Source organism: Neophocaena asiaeorientalis, unplaced genomic scaffold (genome assembly GCF_003031525.2).
Source record: "Neophocaena asiaeorientalis asiaeorientalis breed wild unplaced genomic scaffold, Neophocaena_asiaeorientalis_V1.1 scaffold515, whole genome shotgun sequence".
In the NCBI taxonomy this organism is placed as follows: Eukaryota; Metazoa; Chordata; class Mammalia; order Artiodactyla; family Phocoenidae; genus Neophocaena; species Neophocaena asiaeorientalis.
Genome location: NW_020175829.1, coordinates 2,161,440 through 2,187,507, shown reverse-complemented (window position 1 = coordinate 2,187,507; position 26,068 = coordinate 2,161,440). Strand labels below are relative to the sequence as shown.

The 26,068-nt window shown below is 38.0% G+C and overlaps 2 protein-coding genes across 3 annotated transcripts in view; one reads left to right on the top strand and one right to left on the bottom strand.

The window, feature by feature from the left end:
* Positions 1-11,850, bottom strand: part of HMGCR (3-hydroxy-3-methylglutaryl-CoA reductase) — a 54,712-nt gene extending 42,862 nt beyond the window's left edge. The window contains exon 1 of one of the 2 annotated variants that reach the window (XM_024732781.1): positions 11,477-11,850. The gene's annotated coding sequence lies outside the window, so the exon portion shown is untranslated. Of the gene's footprint in view, positions 1-126; positions 184-11,476 lie in introns of those variants that run through there. The other variant, XM_024732783.1, reaches the window with a different exon arrangement.
* A 339-nt stretch (positions 11,851-12,189) lies between these two features.
* The window catches only part of ANKRD31 (ankyrin repeat domain 31), a 125,546-nt gene continuing 111,667 nt past the window's right edge, over positions 12,190-26,068 (top strand). The window contains 3 exon segments of the mRNA XM_024732796.1: positions 12,190-12,293; positions 20,936-21,009; positions 24,445-24,548. Coding sequence (XP_024588564.1) covers positions 12,190-12,293; positions 20,936-21,009; positions 24,445-24,548 — 282 coding nt within the window.

The following is a 26,068-nucleotide window of genomic DNA, read 5'->3' as shown; positions in this document are numbered from 1 at the left end:
TTGCAGGACTTCGACAGGACTGGGGGAAACAGAGACTCCACTGTTGGAGGACACACACCAAGTAGTGTGCGCATCGGGACCCAGGGGAAGGAGCAGTGACCCCATAGGAGACTGAACCAGACCTACCTGCTGGTGTTGGAGGGTCTCCTGAAGAGGCGGGGGGTGGCTCTGTTTCACCATGTGGACAAGGACACTGGCAGCAGAAGTTCTGGGAAGTACTCCTTGGCGTGAGCCCTCCCAGAGTCTGCCATTAGCCCCACCAAAGAGCCTGTAGGCTCCAGTCCTGGGTCGCCTCAGGCCAAACAACCAACAGGGAAGGAACTCAGCCCCACCCATCAGCAGACAAGCAGATTAAAGTTTTACTGAGCTCTGCCTACCAGAGCAACACACAGCTCTACCCACCACCAGTCCCTCCCATCAGGAAGCTTGCACAAGCCTCTTAGATAGCCCCATCCACCAGAGGGCAGACAGCAGAAGCAAGAAGAACTACAATCCTGCAGCCTGTGGAACGAAAACTACATTCACAGAAAGATAGACAAGATGAAAAGGCAGAGGGCTATGTACCAGATGAAGGAACAAGATAAAACCCCAGAAAAACAGCTAAATGAAGTGGAGATAGGCAACCTTCCAGAAAAAGAATTCAGAATAATGATAGTGAAGATGATGCAGTACCTCGGAAAAACAATGGAGGCAAAGATCGAGAAGATGCAAGAAATGTTTCACAAACACCTAGAAGAATTAAAGAACAAACACCTAGAAGAATTAAAGGACAAACAAACAGAGATGAACAATACAGTAACTGAAATGAAAAATACACTAGAAGGAATCAACAGTAGAATAACTGAGGCAGAAGAATGGATAAGTGACCTGGAAGACAGAATGGTACAATTCACTGCTGCAGAACAGAATAAAGAATGAAAAGGAATGAAGATAGCCTAAGAGACCTCTGGGATGACATTAAATGCACCAACATTCACATTTATAGGGGTCCCAGAAGAAGAAGAGAAGGACCAGAGAAAGTACCTGAAGAGATTATAGTCGAAAACTTCCCTAACATGGGAAACAGGCACCCAAATCCAGGAAGCGCAGAGAGTCCCATACAGAATAAACCCTAGGAGAAACACGCAAGACACATAGTAATCAAATTGGCAAAAATTAAAGACAAAGAAAAATTATTAAAAGCAACAAGGGAAAAATGACAAATAATATACAAGGGAACTCACATAAGGTTAACAGCTGATTTCTCAGCAGAAACTTTACAAGCCAGGAGGGAGTGGCATGATATATTTAAAGCGATGAAAGGGAAGAACCTACAACCAAGATTACTCTACCCAGCAAGGATCGCATTCAGATTCGACGGAGAAATCAAAAGCTTTACAGACAAGCAAAAGCGAAGAGAATTCAGTGCCACCAAACCAGCTCTACAACAAATGCTAAAGGAACTTCTCTAAGTGGGAAACACAAGAGAAGAAAAGGACTTACAAAAAAAAAAAAACCCAAAGCAATTAAGAAAATGGTAATAGGAACATACTTATTGATAATTACCTTAAATGTCAATGGATTAAATGCTCCAACTAAAAGACACAGGCTCACTGAATGGATACAAAAACAAGACCCATATATATGCTGCCTACAAGAGACCCACTTCAGACCTAGGGACACATACAGACTGAAAGTGAGGGGTTGGAAAAAGATATTCCATGCAAATGGAAATCAAAAGAAAGCTGGAGTAGCAATTCTCATATCAGATAAAACAGACTTTAAAATATAGAACGTTACATGAGACAAGGAAGGACACTACATAATGATCAAGGGATCAATCCAAGAAGAAGACATAACAATTATAAATATATATGCACCCAAGATAGGAGCATCTCATACATAAGGCAAATGCTAACAGCTATAAAAGAGGAAATCAACTGTAACACAATAATAGTGGGGGATTTTAACACCTCACTTACACCAATGGACAGATCATCCAGACAGAAGATTAATAAGGAAACAAAAGCTTTAAATGACACAATAGACTAGATAGATTTAATTGATATTTACAGGAAATTCCATCCCAAAACAGCAGATTACACTCTCTTCTCAAGTGCACACGGAACATTCTCCAGGAAAGGTCACATCTTGGGTCACAAATCAAGCCTCAGTAAATTTAAGAAACTTGAAATCATATCAAGCATCTTTTCTGACCACAACACCATGAGATTAGAAATGAATTACAGGGAAAAAAAAGTTAAAAACACAAGCACATGGAGGCTAAACAATATGTTACTAAATAACCAAGAGATCACTGAAGAAATCAAAGAGGAAATTAAAAAATACTTAGAGACAGACGACAATGAAAACATGATGATCCAAAACCTATGGGATGCAGCAAAAGCAGTTCTAAGAGGGAAGTTTATAGCTACACAATCCTACCTCAAGAAAGAAGAAAAATCTCAAATACACAATCTAACCTTACACCTAAAGGAAACTTAGAGAAAGAACAAACAAAACCCAAAGTTAGTAGAAGGAAAGAAATCATAAAGATCAGAGCAGAAATAAATGAAATAGAATCAAAGAAAACAATAACAAAGATCAATAAAACTAAAAGCTGATCCTTTGAGAAAATAAACAAAATTGATAAACCATTAGCCAGACTCATCAAGAAAAAGAGGGAGAGGACTCAAATCAATAAAATCAGAAATGAAAAAGGAGAAGTTACAACAGACACCACAGAAATACAAAGCATCCTAAGAGACTACTACAAGCAACTCTATGCCAATAAAATGGAAAACCTGGAAGAAATGGACAAATTCTTATAAAGGGATAACCTTCCAAGACAGAAACAGGAAGAAATAGAAAATATGAAGAGACAAATCACAAGTAATGAAGTTGAAACTGTGATTACAGATCTTCCAACAAACAAAAGTCCAGGAACAGACGGCTTCACAGGTGAATTCTATGAAACATTTAGAGAAGCACTAACACCTATCCTTCTCACACTCTTCCAAAATATAGCAGAGGGAGGAGCATTCCCAAACTCATTCTACGAGGCCACCATCACCCTGAAACCAAAACCAGACAAAGATACTACAAAAAAAGAAAATTACAGAGCAATATCACTGATGAATATAGATGCAAAATTCCTCAACAAAATACAAGCAAACAGAATCCAACAACATATTAAAAGGATCATACACCATGATCAAGTGGGATTTATCCAGGGATGCAAGGATTCTTGAATATACACAGATCAATCAGTGTGATACACCATATTAACAAATTGAAGAATAAAAACCATATGATCATCTCAGTAGATGCAGAAAAAGGTTTTGACAAAATTCAAAACCCATTTAGAACAAAAACTCTCCAGAAAGTGGGCACAGAGGGAACCTCCCTCATCATAATAAAGGCCATATACGACAAACCCACAGCAAACGTCACTCTGGTGAAAAATTGAAAGCATTTCCTCTAAGATCAGAATCAAGACAAGGATGTCCACTCTCGCCACTGTTATTCAACATAGTTTTGGAAGTCTTATTCATGGCAATCATAGAAGAAAAAGAAAAATAAGGAATACAAATTGGAAAAGAAGTAAAACTGTCACTGTTTGCAGATGACATGATACCTATACATAGATAATCCTAAAGATGCCACCAGAAAACTACTAGAGCTAATCAATGAATTTGGTAAAGTAGCAGGACACATTAATGCACAAAAATCTCTTGCATTCCTATACACTAACAACAAAAGATCAGAAAGAGAAATTACGGAAACAACCCCATTCACCATTGCAACAACAAAAAAAATAAAATACCTAGGAATAAACCTACCTAAGGAGGTAAAAGACCTGTACTCAGAAAGCTATTAGTCACTGATCAAAGAAATCAAAGATGACACAAACAGATGGAGAGATATACCATGTTCTTGGATTGGAAGAACCAGTATTGTGAAAATGACTATACTACCCAATCTACAGATTCAATGCAATCCCCATCAAATTACCAATGGCATTTTTTACAGAGCTAGAATAAAATATTTTTAAATTTGTATGGAGACACAAAAGACCCTGAATAGCCAAAGCAATCTTGAGGGAAAAAAACAGAGCTGGAGGAATCAGACTCCCTGACTTCAGACTATACTACAAAGCTACCGTAATCAAGACAATATGGTACTGGCACAAAAACAGAAATGTAGAGCAATGGAACAGGATAGAAAGCCCAGAGAGAAACCCACGCACCTATGGTCAACTAATCTATGACAAAGGAGACAAGGATATACAATGGAGAAAAGACAGTCTCTTCAATAAGTGATGCTGGGAAAGCTGGACAGCTACATGTAAAAGAATGAAATTAGAATACTCCCTAACACTATACACAAAAATAAACTCAAAATGGATTAAAGACCAAAATGTAAGACCAGACACTATAAAACTCTTAGAGGAAAATATAGGAAGAACACTCTTTGACATAAATCCAGCAAGATCTTTTTTGACCCACCTCCTAGAGTAATGTAAATAAAAACAAAAATAAACAAATGGGACCTAATGAAACTTAAAAGCTTTCGCACAGCAAAGGAAACTATAAACAAGATGATAAGACAACCCTCAGAATGGGAGAAAATATTTGGCAACAAATCAACGGAGAAAGGATTAATCTCCAAAATATATAAACAGCTCATGCAGCTCAATATTAAAACACAAACAACCCAATCAAAAATTGGGCAGAAGACCTAAATAGACATTTCTCCAAAGAAACATACAGATGGCCAAGAGGCACATGAAAAGCTGCTCACGTGCTCACTAATTATTAGAGAAATGCAAATCAAAACTACAATGAGGTAACACCTCACACTGGTCAGAATGGCCATCATCAGAAAATCTATAAACAACAAATGCTGGAGAGGGTGTGGAGAAAAGGGAACCCTCTTGCACCATTGGTGGGAATGTAAGTTGATACAGCCACTGTGGAGAACAGTATGGAGGTTCCTTAAAAAACTAAAAATAGAATTACTATATGACCCAGCAATCCCACTACTAGGCATATACCCAGAGAAAACCATAATTCAAAAAGACACATGCACCCCAATGTTCACTGCAGCACTATTTACAACAGCCAGGTCTGGGAAGCAACCTAAATGCCAATCAACAGATGAATGATAAGGAAGATGTGGTACATATATACAATGGAATATTACTCATCCATAAAATGGAATGAAATTGGGTCATTTGTAGAGATGTGGATCACCTAGAGACTGTCATACAGAGTGAAGCAAGTCAGAAAGAGAAAAACAAATATTATATATTAACTCATATATGTGGAATTCTAGAAAAATGGTACAGATGAACCAGTTTGCAAGGCAGAAATAGAGACACAGATATAGAGAACAAACGTATGGACCCAAGGGGAGAAAGCGGGGGGTGGGGGGCGGGGAGTGGTGGTGGTGGGATGAACTGGGAGATTGGGATTGACATGTATACACTAATATGCATAAAAAAGATAATTAATCAGAACCTGCTGTATTAAAAAAAATAAAAAGAAAAAAAATTGAATAGGCAAGCCAGAGACAAGTAAAAAGTATTCATGATGCATAAATCTGACAAAGGCCTCATGTCCAGACTGTGTAAAGGACTCCTACAAACCAACAATAAAAATACAAACAGCCCAACTGACAAGTGGGCAAAAAATTTGCATAGAAACTACAAAAGGTACAAACAGTCAAAAAGCACATAGAAGGTGCTTAGTGTCCTTAGCAATTAGGGAAATGCAAATTAAAACCACAATGAGATACTGTTTCACACCCACCAGAATGGGTAATAAATAGGAGATTGACTATCAAATGTTGGTGAAGATATGGAGCAAAGGGAGCTTTCATACATGGCTGGTAGGAGTATAGAAAGGCAGTTTCTTATAAAGTTAAACATATACCCACCATATACCTCAGCAATTGTACTCTTAGGTATTTACCTAAGAGAAATGAAAACATACATCCACAAAAAGACTTCAGTGAGAATATTACTAGCAGCCTCTCTATAATAGCCTCCAAAGTGGAAATAAATGTTTGTCAATAGGCGAATGGACTAAACAAATTTGGTATGTTCATACAGTGTAATAGTGCTCAGCAATAAAGAGGAATGCATTGACATAAAGCACATCAGTGAATCTTAAAAACATTAAACCTACTAAAAGAATCCAGTTTAAAAAGATACATACAATATGATTCCATTTACATGAAAGGCTACTCTGTGGTGCTAGAGAAACTACATGATAGAAATCAGAAAGTGTTTGCTTGGGGGTAGGTATTGAGGAAAGGGAAGAAGCAATGGAAATATTCTTACTCCTGTTTTAAGCAGTGGTTACCTGAGTGTGTGTGTGTGTGTGTGTGTCTGTGTGTGTCTGTGTGTGCATGTGTGTGTATTCAAAACCATTGAACTGCATCATTTTAGTACATCAAAATTCTGATTAACCTTTCATGGCTGGCATTTTTGTGTCTTTCTACTTTGGCAGACCTGCTAATACATTAGTCTAAACTAGTTTACATGACTGTTTCAGTTACACACAAAGAATATCCCATTACCATATGTAAATTTGGCAATTTCATGAGTCCAAAAATCAACTAAAATTTATTATTTTTTATGTATTAATCATTTATGTAAATTATACTTTTAAGACTTGGGCTTTTAAGATTACCGTTTTTCCACTTACAACTCTGATTTTCCTCCTGTAGGTTGTGTATGCTGGTGTAAGAAATACAGAAACTTTAAAAAAAAAAATCCACCACACATTGAACCAAACATTAAGGTCTATATATGTCATTATATGCAAATTATTCCTTAATGAAGAGAAGCAATAAAAAACAGATTATACAGTTCTTCAGTAACAGAGTCAGGGGGTGGCTTGGTATGCTTGATAACCTCTTATTTCCTCAATCCCCCTAAACAACCCCAAATAAACATACACTCTAAGATAAAGGTGTGAATTTGCTGTGTAAGCAGCTAAGTGACAACTGTGTTTGCTATTCAAACACAACCTTTGTTGAAGTTTCATAGCTCTCACTTCAAAAAGATTATCACCTTGACACCTTTCCTATATGAAATTCCAGAGCTGTCACTGTTCAGCTCTTTGCTTTATTCTGTAAATAGTATACTATGAGAAGCTATACATGTCTATGTATATATCTGCTTTTCATTCTTCTTAATGACAACATAGTATTCCACTGATAATCCCCTATTGATGGACATTTAGGGTGTCTCTAACTTTTCAAAATTACTGTTGGAATCTTCTGAACTTGTCAAAACTAGTTGACAAAATCAGTGTCATTTTCACCAGGCTGTTGCATTCGTGTTTCTAATTCTTTGACAGCCTATCATGACTTTATCTGTCACTTTGATTGCCAATTTTTTATACCAACATTATACTGTGTTTTTAGGGGGAAAATAATTTAAGAATCCTTACAAAACCCTGATAATCATGTTTAACATCTGTTGCTTTTTTCATGTCATCATAAATTATAAAATGTTGTAATGTATTTCTCCTTCTGAGACAGATGATCAGTTTATAACTGTTGCCCCCTAACTAGGTCATTTTGCATTTTCAATTCTAAAGAAATATATTACTCATGATCTAATAGAGCTAAACAATGAATAAGTATGATTTTAGAGATCACACAGAATAGCAACGTCTTGTAGGCATCCTGGGGCAATGGGTCAGGGAGGGTTGTTATAAGCTACCACTAGGCATGCCTAGTCCTCTGATTCTCATTTTTGAAATGCCGAGTTTTTGCAATCATCCTTTGCTGATTTTATGGGCTTCATTGTAATGTATCTTTCTGTCAATCACCAGAATAACACATGCTATTAATTATTCTTCAGAGGGTTTTTTAAAATGAAATATTAATTGCTTATTAGGCTACTACCTTAAATTTCATAGTACTTTTAACTTTTTGAATTATTTTCATATCTATTTTATGTATGCCATTTTAAAGTAAAATTGAGCTTCTATATTAAATTCTGCACTAAGAAAGGACATAGCCTGTAGGAGTTGGGTCAGCATATTCCTACACAAGTGAATCAACTATAACGATGACTGCAAAACAAATTTAGGTATTGAACCAACACCTAATCCTGTGTAAACCTGTCTCTGTGTTTTCCCACATTTTGCAGTTTTTGAGAAAGGGTCTCACATATACTGATTTTTCGGATTACATGCATATTCTCATTCATTTCTAAATTCACAAAATAGTTCTTATTTGTGCTAAAGACCATGCAAATAATTTGGGTTGATGGATGGCAATCTTTTTTTTTTAATCCAAATCTTTGAGAAAATGAATGTTATTTTTGGAAAATGCATTTTAAAATACTCATCATAAAATACTCAGTGAAGTACTTTATATACCTTTATTTTGGGGGGAAATAAAGTAATAAGGTGAAAAGTGGGTTTACTCTCTTAGATATTCATGTTGTGTTATACTTATGATCATGCAAATCTTCCATGAAAGTCTCATCTCTTACAGTTCTGGGATCTAAAGTAACCTGGATAGAATGGAAATGCTATGAAGCTATATAGGCAGGAAAAAATTTAAATTATAAAAGTCAAATATATTGTGTAACCACAAAAATCCTGAGACTTCTTTTTCAAAATCCACACTTCCAAACAAGTCTCATTATAGTACACCTTGTCCATACTCCACTTCCTGCTTAGTGCCTGAGTCATCTCACACCACTCTCCTCTGACTCCCCAGCTTCCGGCACACAAGCCTCCTGGGATGTCTCAGGGCCTGTGCACTTATGTTCATTCTTCAAATGTCATCTATTCAGAGAGGTGATCTCTGACCATGTTCTCTAATCAGCAGCCTCTTTATTTCTTTCAGGCACACATCACTCTCTGAATTATCTCATTTATTTATGTACTTGTTTGTTGTCTGCCTCATCCATTAGAAGGCGAGGCCAGTAAGGGAAGGGCCCTAATTCCCAGCCCTACTTCAGGGCATTGAGCCTCACGAGCATTTGTGGTATAGCATATATGCTATTGGTATGATTTTGGAATTTTCCTTCCTAATGAAAATCTGAGGTGGCAAAGCTGGCCTTCTACTTTTAATTCACCTTTAAAACAAGTAAAGAATTCCCAAACAGAACTTTTTCTCGAAAGACTTAAAGCCTAAATGGAAATCAAGCAATTAAAATTTAATTATAGTTCTGAAGGATTACTTGGTTTCATTTTATAAATTTACTATACAATATTATTCCTCAAAGATTCAAGTTTTGATATAATCTAACTTAATTGTATTCTGCCTCATATTCTTTAATTTTTTACAGATATTTGTTGGTTTAAAAAGAATATAATGCTCTTCTCAAGGTTTTCTGACTAATTCACTATGTGTTAGTATTTATATTAACAAGCAATCAATTTTCCTTTTTAACTACTTGAATTTCTCCCCTATTCTTAGGACTCTTTAAATCTAAAAGAGTCCCCATTCTCTCTTTTTTTACCCCATGATATTAAATTGTTGAAAGAAATCAGGTCACTTGTCCTATTGAATTTCCCACATTCTAGATTTGGTTAATTTTATCTTCCTGGTGTTAACACATTTCTCTGCTTTTCCACCTTCCCCCCTCATATAAATAACTGATAGTTAGATCTAGAGTCTTGATTAGATTAAGGTTTTTAACTTTTGTGGGGGCTTAGAATACTTCATAGGTAGCACCATTTATTCCTATTGTATCATGCCTGAAGAAGCATATTTGGTTATCTCACTATTAGTGATATGTTAAGATTATCAGTGGATGTAATGTTGTCAGCCTGATCTACCTGTTACAAAATTCCCCATCAGCCTTTTACCTGGGAATTTAGGACTGTTTTAAACATGGAGGATATATAGGTGGAGAGGTGCAAAAAACACAAAGAGGTATAGTTCTTTGCATATTTATTACTGTTCTGCCTCGTTTATAGAGTTGAGGTGAGGAATATTCAAATAAGTTTATTTTTTTGTGTATTAACTGTAGGTTATTTTATTTTTATTGAAGTATAGTTGATTTATAATATTGTGTTAGTTTCAGGTGTACAGCAGAGTGATTCAGTTATACATATATATATATGTTTTTCAGGTTCTTTTCCATTGTAGGTTATTACAGGATATTGAATATAGTTCCTCATGCTATACAGTAAATCCTTGTTGTTTATCTATTTTATATATCATAGTGTGTATCTGTTAATCCTATAATCCTAATTTACCCCCCCTTCACCTTTGGTAACCGTAAGTTTGTTTTCTATGTCTATGAGTCTGTTTCTGTTTTGTAAATAAATTCATTTGTATTATTTTTCCACATATAAGTGATATATAATTTTTGTCTTTCTCTGTCTGACTTACTTCACTTAGTGGGATATTTTTTAGGTCTATCCATGATGCTGCAAACAGCAATACTTCAGTCTTTATGACTGAGTAATATTCCATCGTATATATATACACCACATCTTTATCCATTTATCTGTGGATGGACACTTCAGTTGCTTCCATGTCTTGGCTATTATAAATAGTGCTGCTATGAACATTGGGGTACATGACTCTTTTTAAATTAGAGTTTTTGTCTTTTCCAGATATATGCCCAGGAGTGGGACTGCTGGATCATATGGTAGCTCTAGTTTTAGTTTTATAAGGAACCTTCACACTGTTTCCCATAGTGGCTGCACCAATTTACATTCCCATCAACAGTTGTAGGAGGGTTTCCTTTTCTCCACACCCAGAACCAAGTAAGTTTAAAAGACAACCACGAACCAAGCGTTTTAAACAGCAGTGGCTTAACTATGGTCTAAATAATAAAGTGCACAGGGAACTCTGCTCAATACTCTGTAGTAACATAAATGGGAAAAGAATTTGAAAAAGAACAGATACATGCATATGTATAACTGAATCACTTTGCTGTACACCTGAAACTAACATTGTTAATCAACTCTACTCCAATACAAAATAAAAATTTTTTAAAGTAGTAAAATAATAATAAGTATGGCAAAGCCACTCCATGTACTGAAAAGGACAGTAAATTGAGGAGTCAGAAAACCCTAGTTTCTTTCATTTATTTGACAAACCATTAAAGACCCAATATGTGCTTGGACCCTGTAGATTCCGAAGTGAGTACTAAAAGCTTGCTATGCAGAAAGGGTCTGTCTTATTGGAATCTTCCTCTCACTTGGGAGGTGGAGCTCACTTGGCTTTGTTTTGAATGAGTCTGAATTAAAAACTTGCAAAGAGACTGAAATCAAATATATAAGAATGTAGTCACTTCATTTAAAAATAATAATTGGTTACTGTGGGAGGCTGCTAGGCACCAATATTATTATAAAAAGTAATAAAGGGAAAATACAAGGCATTTAACCTGCCTTTCCAACACAATCTGTATTCCAGCATAACCAAAGAGTTGAGGAAAAAACAGAAATATAAAACAAACAAGTTGGATCATCTAAAAACTTCTGATTAACATTTTTGTTTTGCTTACCTCAGGGGGACTCTTGGGGAAGGGATGTCAAAGGGATTAAGGAGAAAGGCAGCACTTGGAGGACTCAAAAACACTCTTCGGGGTTAAGACCACATTCTGGCTTCAGAAAAGTCTAGCAGAGCTGACAGTTCTTTCCGGGTCTGCGTCTCACAAGCCCGAGATGAGCTGCACGGCACGTGACCCAGCTCTCCCTCGCTGCCGGTATAGCGTTAGGCGGGCTCGGCCTCCAGTCTGTCTGGTGCAACGCTTCCTTTCCGATCCCCGCGGCCGCAGCTCTAGACGCCCCCCAATCGCCCAGCCACAAAGCAAAAGTGCGGAAGGCGGGTATGGTAGCCGGCCACGCCCCAAACCGCCGAGAAACCCTGGGCCCGCGGGCGCGCGCCCGGCCACTTCGGGCCACTTCCGGCCACGGGAGCGGGGGCGGGCGGGGCCGACGTACGGCGCGCGGGTCAGACGAGCGGCGCGCGGCTCCCCCTGCCGGCGGCGTGGGGTCAGGCCTCCGCGCTGGCCCGCCTTCCCCACGACGCCCTCCGACCCCGCGGTGTGTGCTCGCGTGGCGCACCGGGCTCCCGCCACCAGTTTTGTTCTGAATTTACAATTTCTCCTGGCCCTCAGAGCAAATTTAAAATTTTTTTTATTTTTATTTTTTATTTTTGGGGGGAATGGAGGAGTTAGAGAAAGAGGATTAGAAAGACTTGGAGTGTGAGGCGGAGATGGAGGAAGGTGCCCAGGCCCCATACTGGGACAGTGATGAAACGGTGATCGAGGCATCGGTGACGGAGAGCGACCAGGAAGAAGAGGAGTTGCCTTGGAGAAGGTGACCGCCGTTGGGCCTGGGTTCTGGCGGCGAGTGGCCCTCTGAGGGTTGAGGAGAAATTGTTACCAGCCGAACATCTGCGTGCGGGCGGGAGTAGGGCCTTATGGGGCAGCTAGGCCTGAGCTCAGAATTTCGTAGATAAAGAAGACCGCAACTGCCTCCCAGCCCTTCCCCAACTTAGGACCGAATGAGCTGTATAGCAGGTGGCTTTCTGACATTTTTAAAAAGCCTTCTTTCTTAGCCTGGGGCTTGTTTTTTGCGTAGGCAAAACAGTCTTGGGTCTAAACTCCTCAAGTGCATTTTGCTTCCTGCGACTCGTAGCTCAGATCCAGGAGACGGTTAGTATACTTTCTCTCAGGAAGAGAATGTGTGACGGGGGAACTGGTTACTACCAAACTGGAAACGGATAGTTTTATAAGAATCAAGGGAAGATGGTAGTTCCGTTCATCAGAACATATCTAGTTCCCTGTGCTGGACACAGGGAGAAGATAAAAGAGATGAGGCCACTGACTCTGAGAAACCTACAGGCCTGGAAAGACGTAAACAGATAATTTCAATGTAATGTGGGAAGTCAGAGTAGGAAGGATGCCCAGGCTGGTTTAGGAGCCCAGAGGGATGCTTACCTCAACCTAGGTGGTCATCAGAGTTTGCCAGGGTTGACTTCTGGGTAGAGTCTTGAAGGTGGGTCGGAATTTGTCAGATGAAGGAGAGGAGGTTTTCAGGCCAAGGAGGTTTTCATGCAGTTGCATGCATGGGTAAAGGTGTAGTGGTGGGACATAGCATTGTGTTATGTGTGTTGGAATGTGCAAACAGTTGGGTGTTACTGAAGTGTTAAATGGGGAGATGGGTGTAGTGAAAGATGAGCCTGGAGAGAAAGGTACAGTAAGGTCACGTAAGGCCTCTTATAGCCTGTGTGTGCCCTGCTTGTAAGATGTTAAGTGGAGGAGCAGCATAATCAGATTTTCATTCACTCAGGCATGCCCTAGGCTAGGGCTTTGCAAATTTTTTTTTTTTTTTTTTGCGGTAAGCGGGCCTCTCACTTCTGTGGCCTCTCCCGTTGCGGAGCACAGGCTCTGGACGCACAGGCTCAGAGGCCATGGCTCACGTGGGCTTTGCAAATTTTTTTTTTTTTTTTTTTGCGGTAAGCGGGCCTCTCACTTCTGTGGCCTCTCCCGTTGCGGAGCACAGGCTCTGGACGCACAGGCTCAGAGGCCATGGCTCACGGGCCCAGCCACTCCGTGGCATGTGGGATCTTCCCGGACTGGGGCTCGAACCCGTGTCCCCTGCATTAGCAGGCGGACTCTCAACCACTGTGCCACCAGGGAAGCCTGGGCTTTGCAAATTTTAATGAAAGTTATGAATTTCTTATAAATCACTTCAGAATCCTGTTACAAGGTGGATTCCAGCTCAGGAGTTCTAGGCTGGGGTTTGATATTCTGCATTTCTAGCAAGCGTCCAGGTTAAAGTTGGTACTATTAGATCGGGGATCACCTTTTGCAAAGCAAGGCTATAGGGGTTAGCTTTGGGATCAAAGTAGTAACAGACTGGGATGATGAGAGCTCAACTAGGCAGAAACAGTGGGAATAGAGGGAAAAGGACACATCTGAGAAGCCTTTAGAAAGTAAATTTAGCTGCAGATGGTGATTGATGAGATATGGAGGATGAGGGCAGGGCAGCAGTAAAGGATGATATCCAGATTTTTGGCTCTTTTATATACAGAAACAGTAATATTTGCTCTTATTGGTGTACAGGGACCGTTTTGACTGGTACCTGGAGTCTTATAACAACCACTACACTCAAGATCCGGAACAGTTCTGTTATGCCAAAAAAAAAAAAAACTTCGGGCTGCCCTGTCCCTTGTATTCAAGCCCCTCCCTCCCCATTTAAATCACTATTTCTGTTTGTGTGATATATCATCTTTTTTAATCTGTCTGCTTTCATTTCCCTCACTGTCTTTCGTTCTCAGCAGTTTGATTATGATGTTTCTGGTAATGATTTTATTTGTGTTTTTCCTGTTTGGGGTTCACTGCTTCTCGAATCTATAAACATATCTTTCACCAAACTTCGGAAGTTTTCTGTCATGATATCTTCATATATATTTTTATGTACCAATCTTTTTATCCTCTCTTTCTGGGGTTTTTGTTGTTGTTGTTGTTTGTTTTTTTGTGGTACGCGGGCCTCTCACTGTTGTAGCCTCTCCCATTGCAGAGCACAGGCTCCAGACGCACAGGCTCAGCAGCCATGGCTCACGGGCCCAGCTGCTCTGCAGCATGTGGGATCTTCCCGGACTGGGGCACGAACCTGCATCCCCTGCATCGGCAGGTGGACTCTCAACCACTGCGCCACCAGGGAAGCCCTCTTTCAGGGGTTTTAAATGACATGAATGGTAGACCTTTTGACAGTCTCCAGATCCTTGAGGCTCTAATAATTTCTTTTTCTCTCTTAGTTCTTCAGACTGTATAATTTCTATTGCTTTATCTTAAGATTCACTTAGTTTTTCCTGTCTCGTCTCCATTCTGTTGTTGAGACCATCCAGTGAATTTTTAATTTCAGATATTATAATTATATCTCCTAAAATTTCCATCAGATTCTCTTTTACAGTTTTTATTTCTCTGCTGAGAACTTCATTGTTTTCATCCATTGATAAATGTTCACCTTTATGTAATAGAGAATTATTATAATAGCTGCTTTAAGGTAGTTGTCTTGTAATTCCAGCATCTGGGCTTGGGAGGTTGGGGCATTGGCATCTGTTATTTTTTCTCTCAAGAATTAGTCAGATTTTCCTTTTCTTTGCACGTTGAGTAATTCTGGATTATATCCTGTATATTTTGAATGTTATGTTTTGGACTCTTGTTCCTGTTAAAATCCTCTAGAGGGAGTTGATTTTTGTTTGTTGTAACAGGCAGTCAATCTGATTAGGTTCTGACTGCATGTTCTGTTTTGCCTTCTGTGGGTGGTGGTTACATCAGTCCAATTTTCAAAGCCTTTACTATTTGAGTAAAGCCTTTACTTTACTGTTTGAGTCTGTCTCACTCATGTACCACTCAGGGATTAATCTGGAATTTGGACAGTAGTTAATATCATAGTTCAGTTCTCTAAGCCTTTGTTACACTTTTCTGAATCTGCTCTGCATGTGGACAGCTCAGGGTTGAGCCTCACACTTATGTTGGATCATATACAGAAGTAGGTGATTCCCCTTCCTGCTCTCTTTTCTCCAGGATTCTCATGCACCCTTCCCTCCCCATGCCCACATGTTGATTCGTTTGACCAGAAAGATGTATTTCTTTCAGTGTTAGCCTTCTCGCTGTAGAGTAGTTCCCTGCAGTTGGGGCCACCTTCAGGGCAAAGTGAAAGAAAAAGAGAAGAAAATAAAAAAGTTTCTTTTCATACTCTTGGGAGTATGGTTCCTCTAGTAGGAGAGAGACAGGTTTTCTCTTAAGTTTTAAGTGCCCAAGCTACCATGATTGGTAGCAGTATAGCTCTGAAGCTAAAGAGAGAAAACTCAGGCACATTCCCCCCACACCTTCCGGCATTCAGGGATCCCTTTCCCTAGTTCTCTGGATAAAGGTAGGAGAGGTTTCTTCTGGAGTTTTTGCTGTCTGTGTCCACTGTACACTTCTAGGTTTAGGCCTAGGATCAAAGCTGGAGACAAGAAAAAGAAAAAAAGAGCAAAAAACAAAACAAAAAAACCAAGCAAACCATGAGACTCACCTACTCCAGAGTTGTTATTTAGATTTCAATTTCAGTCCCCAGTTTACCTGCTATTATTTACTTTTCAGATTGCTCAGGTAGCTGTTAAAAAAAAATTCTACCAGAGTTTTTATTTTTATTTTTTTTATAGATGGCACTGTCTTCTTTTTTTTTTAATATTTATTTATTTGGTAGCACTGGGTCTTAGTTGCAGCAGGCCGGCTCCTCTAGTTGTGGCTCGCGGGCTCCTTATTTGTGGCACGTGGGCTCCTTAGTTGTGGCAGGTGAGCTCCTTAGTGGCAGGTGGGCTCCTTAGTTGAAGCTCACTGGCTCCTTAGTTGCAGCACACGGGCTCCTTAGTTGTGGCATGTGAACTCTTAGTTGTGGCATGCGAACTCTTAGTTGTGGCATGCATGTGGGATCTAGTTCCCTGACCAGGGATCAAACCCGGGCCCCCTGCATTGGGAGCATGGAGTCTTAACCCCTGCGTCACCAGGGAAGTCCCATCTACCAGAGTTTTTAGTTGTAATGAGTGGAGAAATAGGCTATAGATGGCTTACTCTATCTTGACTGACCAATCTTTTTTTTTCCCCCCTAATTCATTTTTAAATGCTTCTCTGCAGTGCCATAGAAACATCATTCTTTCAGATCTCATAGCTCAAGGTTAAAAATTAGTTTTCTTTTTATTGGTATGGAAATACAAAGTCTAAGCATTGCTGGAGCTGAATACCATTGTTTCCCTCCCACCCATCTTCTTTGCTTACTTACATGCAGTTTATTCTGTTTTTCATGCACAAGCTCTCTACTTTGACTGGAATGAGGAGCACAGGTCCTAGTAGAGCAGAGACCCCCAACAGGCAAAATGTTATACATAAATAATCCTTAAATGTTGCAGCTATTAAGGTGTTTTTGCTAAGATCTGAGAAGGGGTTTGATGACCACTGGGATTAGATAAAGCAAGGCTTTCAAAGAATGAGGATGCCAGATGTTAACTGTGCCTGAAAAGTACTCTGAGGACCTGGACTTGGTCCTAGCCCTCTTGAAACTGTAAAATGCATCCAGTCCCTTTTTTGGCTTGGTAAGTGTTGCTGCTACTAATCTGTAAGAATTTAAGTTGCTGATTAGTGAGGTTTTGTTTGCTTGTGATTTGTTTACTAAGAGGCAGGATTCATTTTTCTTATATGTGCCCTGAGAACCTTTTACCAATCCTTAATTTCTGTCCCAGCCTCCCGTAAATGTGAACTGCTCAATAACATTAAGGGATATACTGCAAACTAATCCTGTTCAATACATTTAAACAGAACCACCTTATAAGATAGTTCATTATTACCTGGATTTAGGTATATGTTCAGGTCAAATCATGTCCTCTGAACATTATAAGTGCATATAGTAAAAGGCTAATTGAACATAATTACCCTGCAAGATGAGTGTTAATTCTTTCCCTTAAAATAGGCTAGCACTATTTTCATGTGAATTGTCTAGATGGAAAATACCTGTTTTAAAGGATACAGTTGCAGAAGGGAAAAATAGCAAAATACAAGGAGACAAAGAATTAATAATCACATTAAATTAGCTAAAGAAAGCAACATTTTTTGGTCAGGATATATGGCAAATAGGGGCTCTTCCAATGATTAAAATAGAATGGTGCCAAGTACTATTCTTAAAACTGTTAAATGGAGAGAAGAGAAGAGACAGAGCAAGATTAGCTTCAGTAGTGGGCATCAGTCCCCCGTGGCCAGCAGTCACTCTCTGCAGCTGATGCAGGGCCATTGGCCTGCCCACACCCCTCTTGTGCCACAGAACGAAGGACTTCATCCTCTCCCCACAGAGGATAGACAGAGCAGTGGGGTTGGCCAGGTACCATATGACACACACGTTTAAACAGAACGAAGGAGTACACACTGAGTCTAAACAGGGAAAGGGATTCCCATATAAGGTGGTAAGTCTAGTACAGGCTGGGAGGACTCTTATCTTTTAGTAAGAAGGTGTTCCAGACCCAAGGCCTAGCAGGGGTTGAAAGACTGTATGCACAAGACTGCCTTTCTCAGCACATTCTTTGTTATCTCCTGTAGGAAGTACACACAGTGCCTCCCCAGACTGAACTCGAATCAGATCAAACCTCTATGTATAATAACCAGTTGACAGGAAATATACAGAACAGAGGAACATGTTAAATGACATGCAGTCTTCAAATCCAAAATGTGGGAAACTCTATAGGAAAAACAACTCAGTTTCTTCAACAAATAAATTTTAAGGGGCAGGGAAGGGGATAACTTATAGATTTTAAAAGAGACTTAAGAGACATACAACCAAATGCAATGTGTGCATCTTGTTTGGAGCCTGATATGAACAAAACAACTGTAAAAAGAGACAGGGAAATCTGACTACAATCTGTTTATTAGTTTACATTGCTGTGTAACAGCTTACTCCAAAACTTACTAGCATCTTAAAACAATACACATACTGTGTAGTTTCTGTGGTTCAGAAATCCAGGAGTGGCTTAACTGGATCATCAGCTTCAAGGACTCAGAAGGCTGCATTTATCTCAAGGCTTCATGAGAAAGATCTTCTTCCCAAATGGTGGCTGTAAGATTCAGTTCTTTCTCTGGCTATTGAACTGGGTCCTTAGTTCCTCTCTGACTGTTGACTGGGGGCCTCCCTTAGTTTCTTGCTACATAGGCTTCTGCAAATGGCTTTCACAACATGGCAAGCTGGCTTCCATGAGAGGGAAGAAGCAAGAGAATAAGAGAGTAAGATGGAAGCCACTATCTTTTTGTAACCTAATCTCAGAAGGAACATCTCAACCTATTTGCTGTATTTTGTTTGTTAGAAGAGTCACTGGATCCAGTCCGTACTCAAGGATAAGTACCATATACAAGGGCATAAATACCAGGAGCCATTATAGAGGCTGCTTACTACAGACTGTAAATTTAGTAATATTAAGGAATTATTGACTTCTTTTTAGGTATGAAATTTTGGCTGTTTTTTTAAAGGTGTGATTATTACGGTTACGTTTGAAGAGCCCTTATCTTTTAAAGTTGAATACTGAAATATTTCTAGATGAAGTGGAATAAGATGTCCAGGATTTGCTTTAAAAATAATCCAGTGGGAGACTCGCAGGGGGTAGAGAGGATGGCAGAGGGATCATAGAGGACGCAAGATTGGCTGTGTACTGATAATTGTTGCACCTAGACGATGAGTATACTATTGTCTCTATTACTTGTTGATGTTTGTAATTTTCCATAAAAAAAGTAAAAAGCAAAATGGATAAGTAAATAAACCAAAAAGCCCCTAGTTCCAAATCATATATTAATGCCTTAGTACATTGTTACATTCTTGGATTCTGGCAAGATTTTAAAACATTTTTTTTTATTGTGGTAAGATATATATAACATAGAATTTAGCATTTTAACCATTTTTAAGTGTATAATTCAATAGCATTAAGTATATTCATATTGTTGTACAACCATCACTACTAGTTATCTCCAGAATTTTTTCATCTTCCCAGGCTGACACTCTGTGTACCTTTAAATAATAGCTCCTCATTCTTTCATGCCTTCAGCCTCTGGCAACTACCATTCTACTTTCTAGGAATCTGACTCCTCTAGATACCTCATGTAAATGGAATTATACCATTTTTGTTCTTTTGTGTCTGGCTTATTTCACTTAGTATGATGTCTCTAAGGTCTATCCATGTTGTAGCATGTATCAGTAGTTCCTTCTTTTTTAAGACTGAAAAATATTCCACCGTATGTCTGTACACATTTTGTTTATCTACTCATCTGTCGATGGATACTTGTCAATTCCACCTTTTAGCTATTGTGAATAATGTTTCTATGAACATGGGTGTACAAGTTAGGTCCCTGCTTTCAGTTATTTTGTGTACATACCCAGAAATGGAATTAATGGATCAAATGGTAGTTCTATGTCTAATTTTTGAGGAACCACCAAACTTTTTCACAGTGGCTGTACCATTTTACATTTCCAGTAGAAAGTACAAGAATTCCAGTTTCTCTATATCCTTGCCACACTTGTTATTTTCTGTTTTTTGGTTGGTGTGAAGTGGTACCTCATTGTGGTTTTGATTTACATTTCCCTAATGTTTAGTATTGTTGAGCATCTTTTCATGTACTTACTGGCTAATTGTATATTCTCTTTGGAGAAATGTCTATTCAAGTCCTTTGCCTGTTTTTTCATTCTGTAAAGGTTTTTTAAGCAGAAGAAATAAATACTTAGGTCTGCCTAGTAGCATACTCACTGTGCTATATCATTGCTATTTGTATCCCTCACCAGATTTGAAGCTTCTTGAGAATAAGGACTGTCTTCTCTCTTTACCTTGGTGCTGCCAAGAGCATAGTAAGAAGTGAATCCAAAAGTTAAAGTTCTGTAATTGTATGTTCTGAAAATATACACTCAGATTTAACCCTGGGATTTTAATCTGAAATTCTCTGTGGTATAGAGAAAGGTGAAGGAAAAAACCCAACAGCACTGGTCCTTCAAATAATCTCATTTCACTTCTGTTCAAAAACTATATTGATATTTGTCCCTTACTCCAAAATATACAAAAATAGCAGAATATTTATTAAAATGAACATGACCGCATGAATATGTCTTTATTTTTCATCTTGGATAAGTTTTAAATTAAAGGCTACATTTCTGAAAAAAAAAATTTGGTATAGAATATTAATAGTGGTATAACTAAGAATTTTAACAAATTAATTATAATTTTTATGAGTAGTTTACATTGAACCATGTTAAAAGTTTATCCACTTAATCATTTTGCAGTTTATGCAATATATCATCATATTATACACCTTAAACTTGCACAATGTTGTATGTCAATTATATCTCGATAAAGCTGGAAAAAATTTTCTAAAAGATGACAGTTGATTTGTTAGTCTTTGTTTAGGAAACATCATAACATCTGTACCTTCTTTTCTTATGTTTGAAAGGTTGATTTTTAAGGAAGACACATCTCTTAGATCTGAGTTCAGTCTCCATCCTGGTAAAAGTAGAACATGCAAAGGTGAGAAATAATTCTTTTCTCTAAGTAGTTCCTTTAATTTTCCAAGTATTATTATTCCATTAACTTCTCCTTTTATATTTAGTCTTATTCTTTAACTCTTTACACGGAGTTAGTTTCTTACAGGCATCTGTAATAGACCTTAAAATCTGTTATTTTATAAGGATAGCAATGGGGATTGTAACTTCTGGAAGATGTTTAAGACTCTTAGAGAGGGCTACTGAGTTGTGGAAGTGGCACTCGAATAGCAATTCTCCACCCCAGAATTTCCTGCTTAACCCTGAACTTCCCTATTTGCAAAAGTAAATAATACTTTATAATAATCAGTCTGATTCTTTCTGACTAAAATTAAGGTACAAATATCCTTGGTATATATATTTTAAAAAAGAGCCTTTCACTTACAAATTCTCCAAACCTCCTAAGTCCACTTCTAGATCAATTTAAGCACTTCTGGAAAAATCTATCACTAATTGTTACAGTTCAAAAAGATCAATTCTGCAGTAGCTGTTCAAATTGTAGGTTATTTCCTTTTATGATTTCTTCCTGTGAGCCATTTTTTATTGGAGGATGTCTGGAAATAGGTGTAGAATGGAAGGAAAATCTCCTAAACATCATGAAAATCTTCTTGTGTGTATACACTTGTCCCTTGGTATCGATGGAGGATTGATTCCAGGAACCCCTGTGTACACCCAGATCCTCAGATTCTCAAGTCCCATAGTTGGCCCTCCCTATCTGTGGATTGCACATCCACAAATTCCACCAGCCGCAGATTGTAAGCATAGTACACGATATGGTCTGCGGTTGGTGGAATCTGTGGACGCCATACCCATGGATATGGAGGGCCAAATATATGTCTATGAAAAAAAAAAATCCTTGTTTAAGTGGACCTGCGTAGTTCAAGCCCACTGTAGTTCACAAAGTCTTCACTGTACTTCCTCTCACCTGATACCCTAGTGGCAAATTACAGCTTCTTCTTGGAGTAGTTTTTCCTACATGTAATTGGAAGGGATAGTGTGTAATATTGGTCTCCAGAATGTGTTCTTATGATATATAAAATGACACTAGGAAGAAGTTAGAGATCTGTTTCAATATTCCAACCAAGTTTTTTCCCTTCCCTTCCCTTCCCTTCGCTTCCCCAAATGGATAGACCTTAATTATTTTTGCCAATTTTTAAAAGTATAAAATATTTTTTAAATGTAAAATTATATAATGCAGAAAGTGAAAGATCCCATCCCCTTCTCTTCCCTGTAATTCCACTCCCAACAATTGGCAGTGTTTAGTATTTGTGTTTCTTTCTAGACTTTTGCATACCAATATATATATCTTTTTTCATAATTAGTATTGTACTACATGTATTATTTCTTTGTTATATTGATCTACCTCAGCCTGTTAAATTGCTGCTTTTATTCCATTGTATGAATGTACCATTTAATGATTTGATTATGTTTGATGTTTCTCAGTATTATATCTTTGCCTACTTTTCTGATTATTTCCTTAGAGTAACTAGCTAAAGTTAGATTTGCTTTAAAGGATGAGCACATGTCAGACCTTGACATATATTGCCCCCTAAAATAGATGACTTTTTCCCTCTAGGTCCAACACAGGACATATGCAATCTTTGCCAAACTGGTGAATAAAACATATCTGATTATTTTAATTTGCATTTTTGAAGAATACCAAGGCTAGGCATGTTTTAATATTGACCATTTATAGTTTTTTTGTGTGTGTGAATTGCCTTAATGTCTCTTATTCTCGTTTTATTGTTAATTTATAAGAGTATTTTATATATTAAAGATAGCAAAACTTTGTTGTATGTACGTTGTAAATAGTTTTATCCAGTTTCCTAGTTATTATTTAATGTTATTCATGATATGTTTTGTAGTACAGAAATTAAAAAATTTTATATAATAAAATCTGTCAGTCTTTTCTTTCAAGGTTTCCTTTTTCAAACTTAGACATATTTTACCTATCTCAAGACCATAAAAATATTTTCTTTATCTTTTTTCCATTATTATATTTATTGTTTTTACTTTTATGTCTTTAATATTTTTAGAATAACTTAGCATATGGAGGGTAGGTAGGGTAGGTCTCTAACTTCATTTTTTTCAAATGATTAACTAATTGCCCCAGTATTATTTATTGAATGTCATCTTGTTGCCACTGTTTAAAATACCATTATTGTTATATATTAAATTCCCAAATATATTATAGGTCTGTTTCCCACTTTTTGTTTTGTTTCACTGATATATTTGACTATTTCTACTTCTGTGCCATCACTACATTATTTTACCAGCCTTAGATTTTAATACATTTCCATATCTTGGAGGGAACATATTCTCCTACACAGAGTAGTTGGCTTGCAGCATACATCCTAAGCTTCTTTGGTACAAACAGCAAGCTCTTTGGTACAAATAGTATGAGACTTCAGCCACTGTGAGCTTCCAGCTTACCCTCCTTCATATTTTGTCTGTGGGATTTGCTCTGAGCTAGGTGGTTTTCTGGGATTCTGATGGAAGAATTCCATATACCGGTTACTTCTGAGGGAGCCCCTCCTTTTCCTATGATGAGTGACAAGCTGCTAACCAGGGTTTGGTTTCCCTCTAATCCATTCCCATCTTCTATATTTTTTATTTTATATTTCCTTTTTCCCATTGCTGCTTCAGATTTTTTTTTAAAACTAATTTCTTTGGATTCTTTTTGGGAACTTGGAAGGGAAGAAAAGTTAAATATGGGCTAAATTTGCTGTCTTGAAAATTCTGACTCTTCTTGAATAATATATTAGCATTATGAGTTTTAAAAAATGACTTAAAATGAAAAAAGAAAGTGTTCTTTCTAGCAGGGTTTAAGTCTGTACAATTTTCTTTATATATCCTTTGCATTCATTCATCCTGGGACAAAGAAATATCAAGTATTATTTCATTCAGCATTGTGTATACGTTTCTTCTTAAATTTAAAAACCTTGACACATAAAAGTGGCAGTTAGGAAATTATGATTTACAAAATGATTTTTTAAATTTATTTATTTATTTTTGGCTGCGTTGGGTCTCTGTTTCTGTGCGCAGACTTTCTCTAGTTGTGGCTAGCAAGGGCTACTCTTGTGGTGCGCAAGCTTCTCTTTGTCGTGGCTTCTCTTGTTGCAAGGCACGGTCTCTAGGCGTGCAGGCTTCAGTAGTTGTGGCACGCGGGCTCTGGAGCACAGGCTCAGTAGTTGTGGCACACGGGCTTAGTTGCTCTGCGGCATGTGGGATCCTCCCAGACCAGGGCTCAAACCTGTGTCCCCTGCATTTGCAGGCGGATTCTTAACCACTGCACCACCAAGGAAGTCCCGTACAAGATGATTTTTAATGACATTTTGCAGTGTCTATAAAATCCTTGGGTCATTGTTAAAGCAGAGCAATAAAACTATTGCAAATGATTTATGATTATATTTCATTCTAGGCACTCCAGAGATTCAACTTGGATTCAAACTCAGAGAGGATCCACAAGAGCAACTGAATAAAAATCAGATGATGCCTATTCTTAGTGAGGATGCAGTCTTACAGGTATGTAGTATATTGATTAAATACATACTTATTGAAAATTGATAATGCTGTTTGAAATAGGGGCAAATTACTAATGATTAATTCTATTTGTCTATTATTTTACTTCTTTCTTTTCTTACTCAGTTTTTTCCCTTTTCTTCGCCAGTCATTCTGTTTCTTCACTGCAACTTCAGTAAAAGCCAAGTGTTTTAGGCCCTCTTTCCTTTATTTATTTCTCTTTCTGGTAGAGATGTGGAATTGAGAAGGTTAAAATAGGCTAAAATAGGATATAATAATTACAGTTTCATCTCCATTGTGTGTCAGAGGTCACCTTAAATTTGTGAAGAAGATACTAGTCTGTGTAGTATAATTTGAGATATGAGCCACTGGAAGACCCTTCTATTGTCGTGTGTGTGTGTGTGTGTGTGTGTGTGTGTGAGTGCATGTGTGTGGGCACACACTTAGATACACAAATTTTCACTTGTTTCTTTTTAATGCAGTCACCATGGGGAAAGGTAAGGGATGACTCATTTAGCACCTTGGCATAAATAAGTTAGCTAACCAGAGATAACTACAGAGTCTTAAGGAATAGAACGGAGAATACATGTATTTTAATAGCAGAAACTGACGGCAGTTCCAAAGAGTGACCATGCGGGTTTATTTAATATTGTACCTAGGAAGGTGTATCACTTGAATTATATCTAGTCAAAAGAGTAAAATTCAACACCAAATATTTTTTTAAAGCTGAGATGTCCATATTTAGTTTCTACTAATTTGTTAAATATCATTTTTGTAACTTCTGATTTAAGAAAAATAATTTTTTCCCTTTAGCTTCAGTAACTGTGAAATGGGAAATAAAAATTAACTTTTTTCAATTTATCTGAGAAACATTTACCATGTGAATATTGTATCAGGCTCTAGATTGTACCTCAGAATGGTGATTTTGAGAACTTGATTACCAAACTTATTTGGATAGTGTTGACTTAAAAAATTGCACAAGGTGAGAGTTACGAGGTAAGTTTTATTTGGGGCAAAATGAGCACTGCAGCCCGGGAGACAGCGTTTCAGATAACTCTGAGAAACTGCTCTGAGCAGGCGAGGGGAGCAGCCAGGATAAATTAGGAGTTTTGCAACAAAGGGCAGGTAGTCGGGGACGTTAAAAGATTATTATTAATGAAAGAAAACCAGATATCTCAAGGAATTTAGATCTTTTCTGTGTATGGGAAGATGCCAGAGTCTGGGCTCGTTGAAATCATTCCTTTGATATGAACCTCAGCTCTCTGGGGCCGGTATCCTGTATTTTCACATCCTGAGTTTCCTCAGGGCTCACCGCAGGGAGTGGCTGCAGTCTGATGGCTGCTAGATGGCAGGTATTCTTTTCAGCCCTGAATTTCCTCAGGGCTCACGGGCTCACGTTGGATGGTTGCAATCGTTGATGACTGTGACATCCTTTGTTTATCGATACGGCAGGAAATATTCCACTTATAAATATTCCATTCCATTTATAAATATTCCATTTATCAGTAGCTTTTTAAAAATAT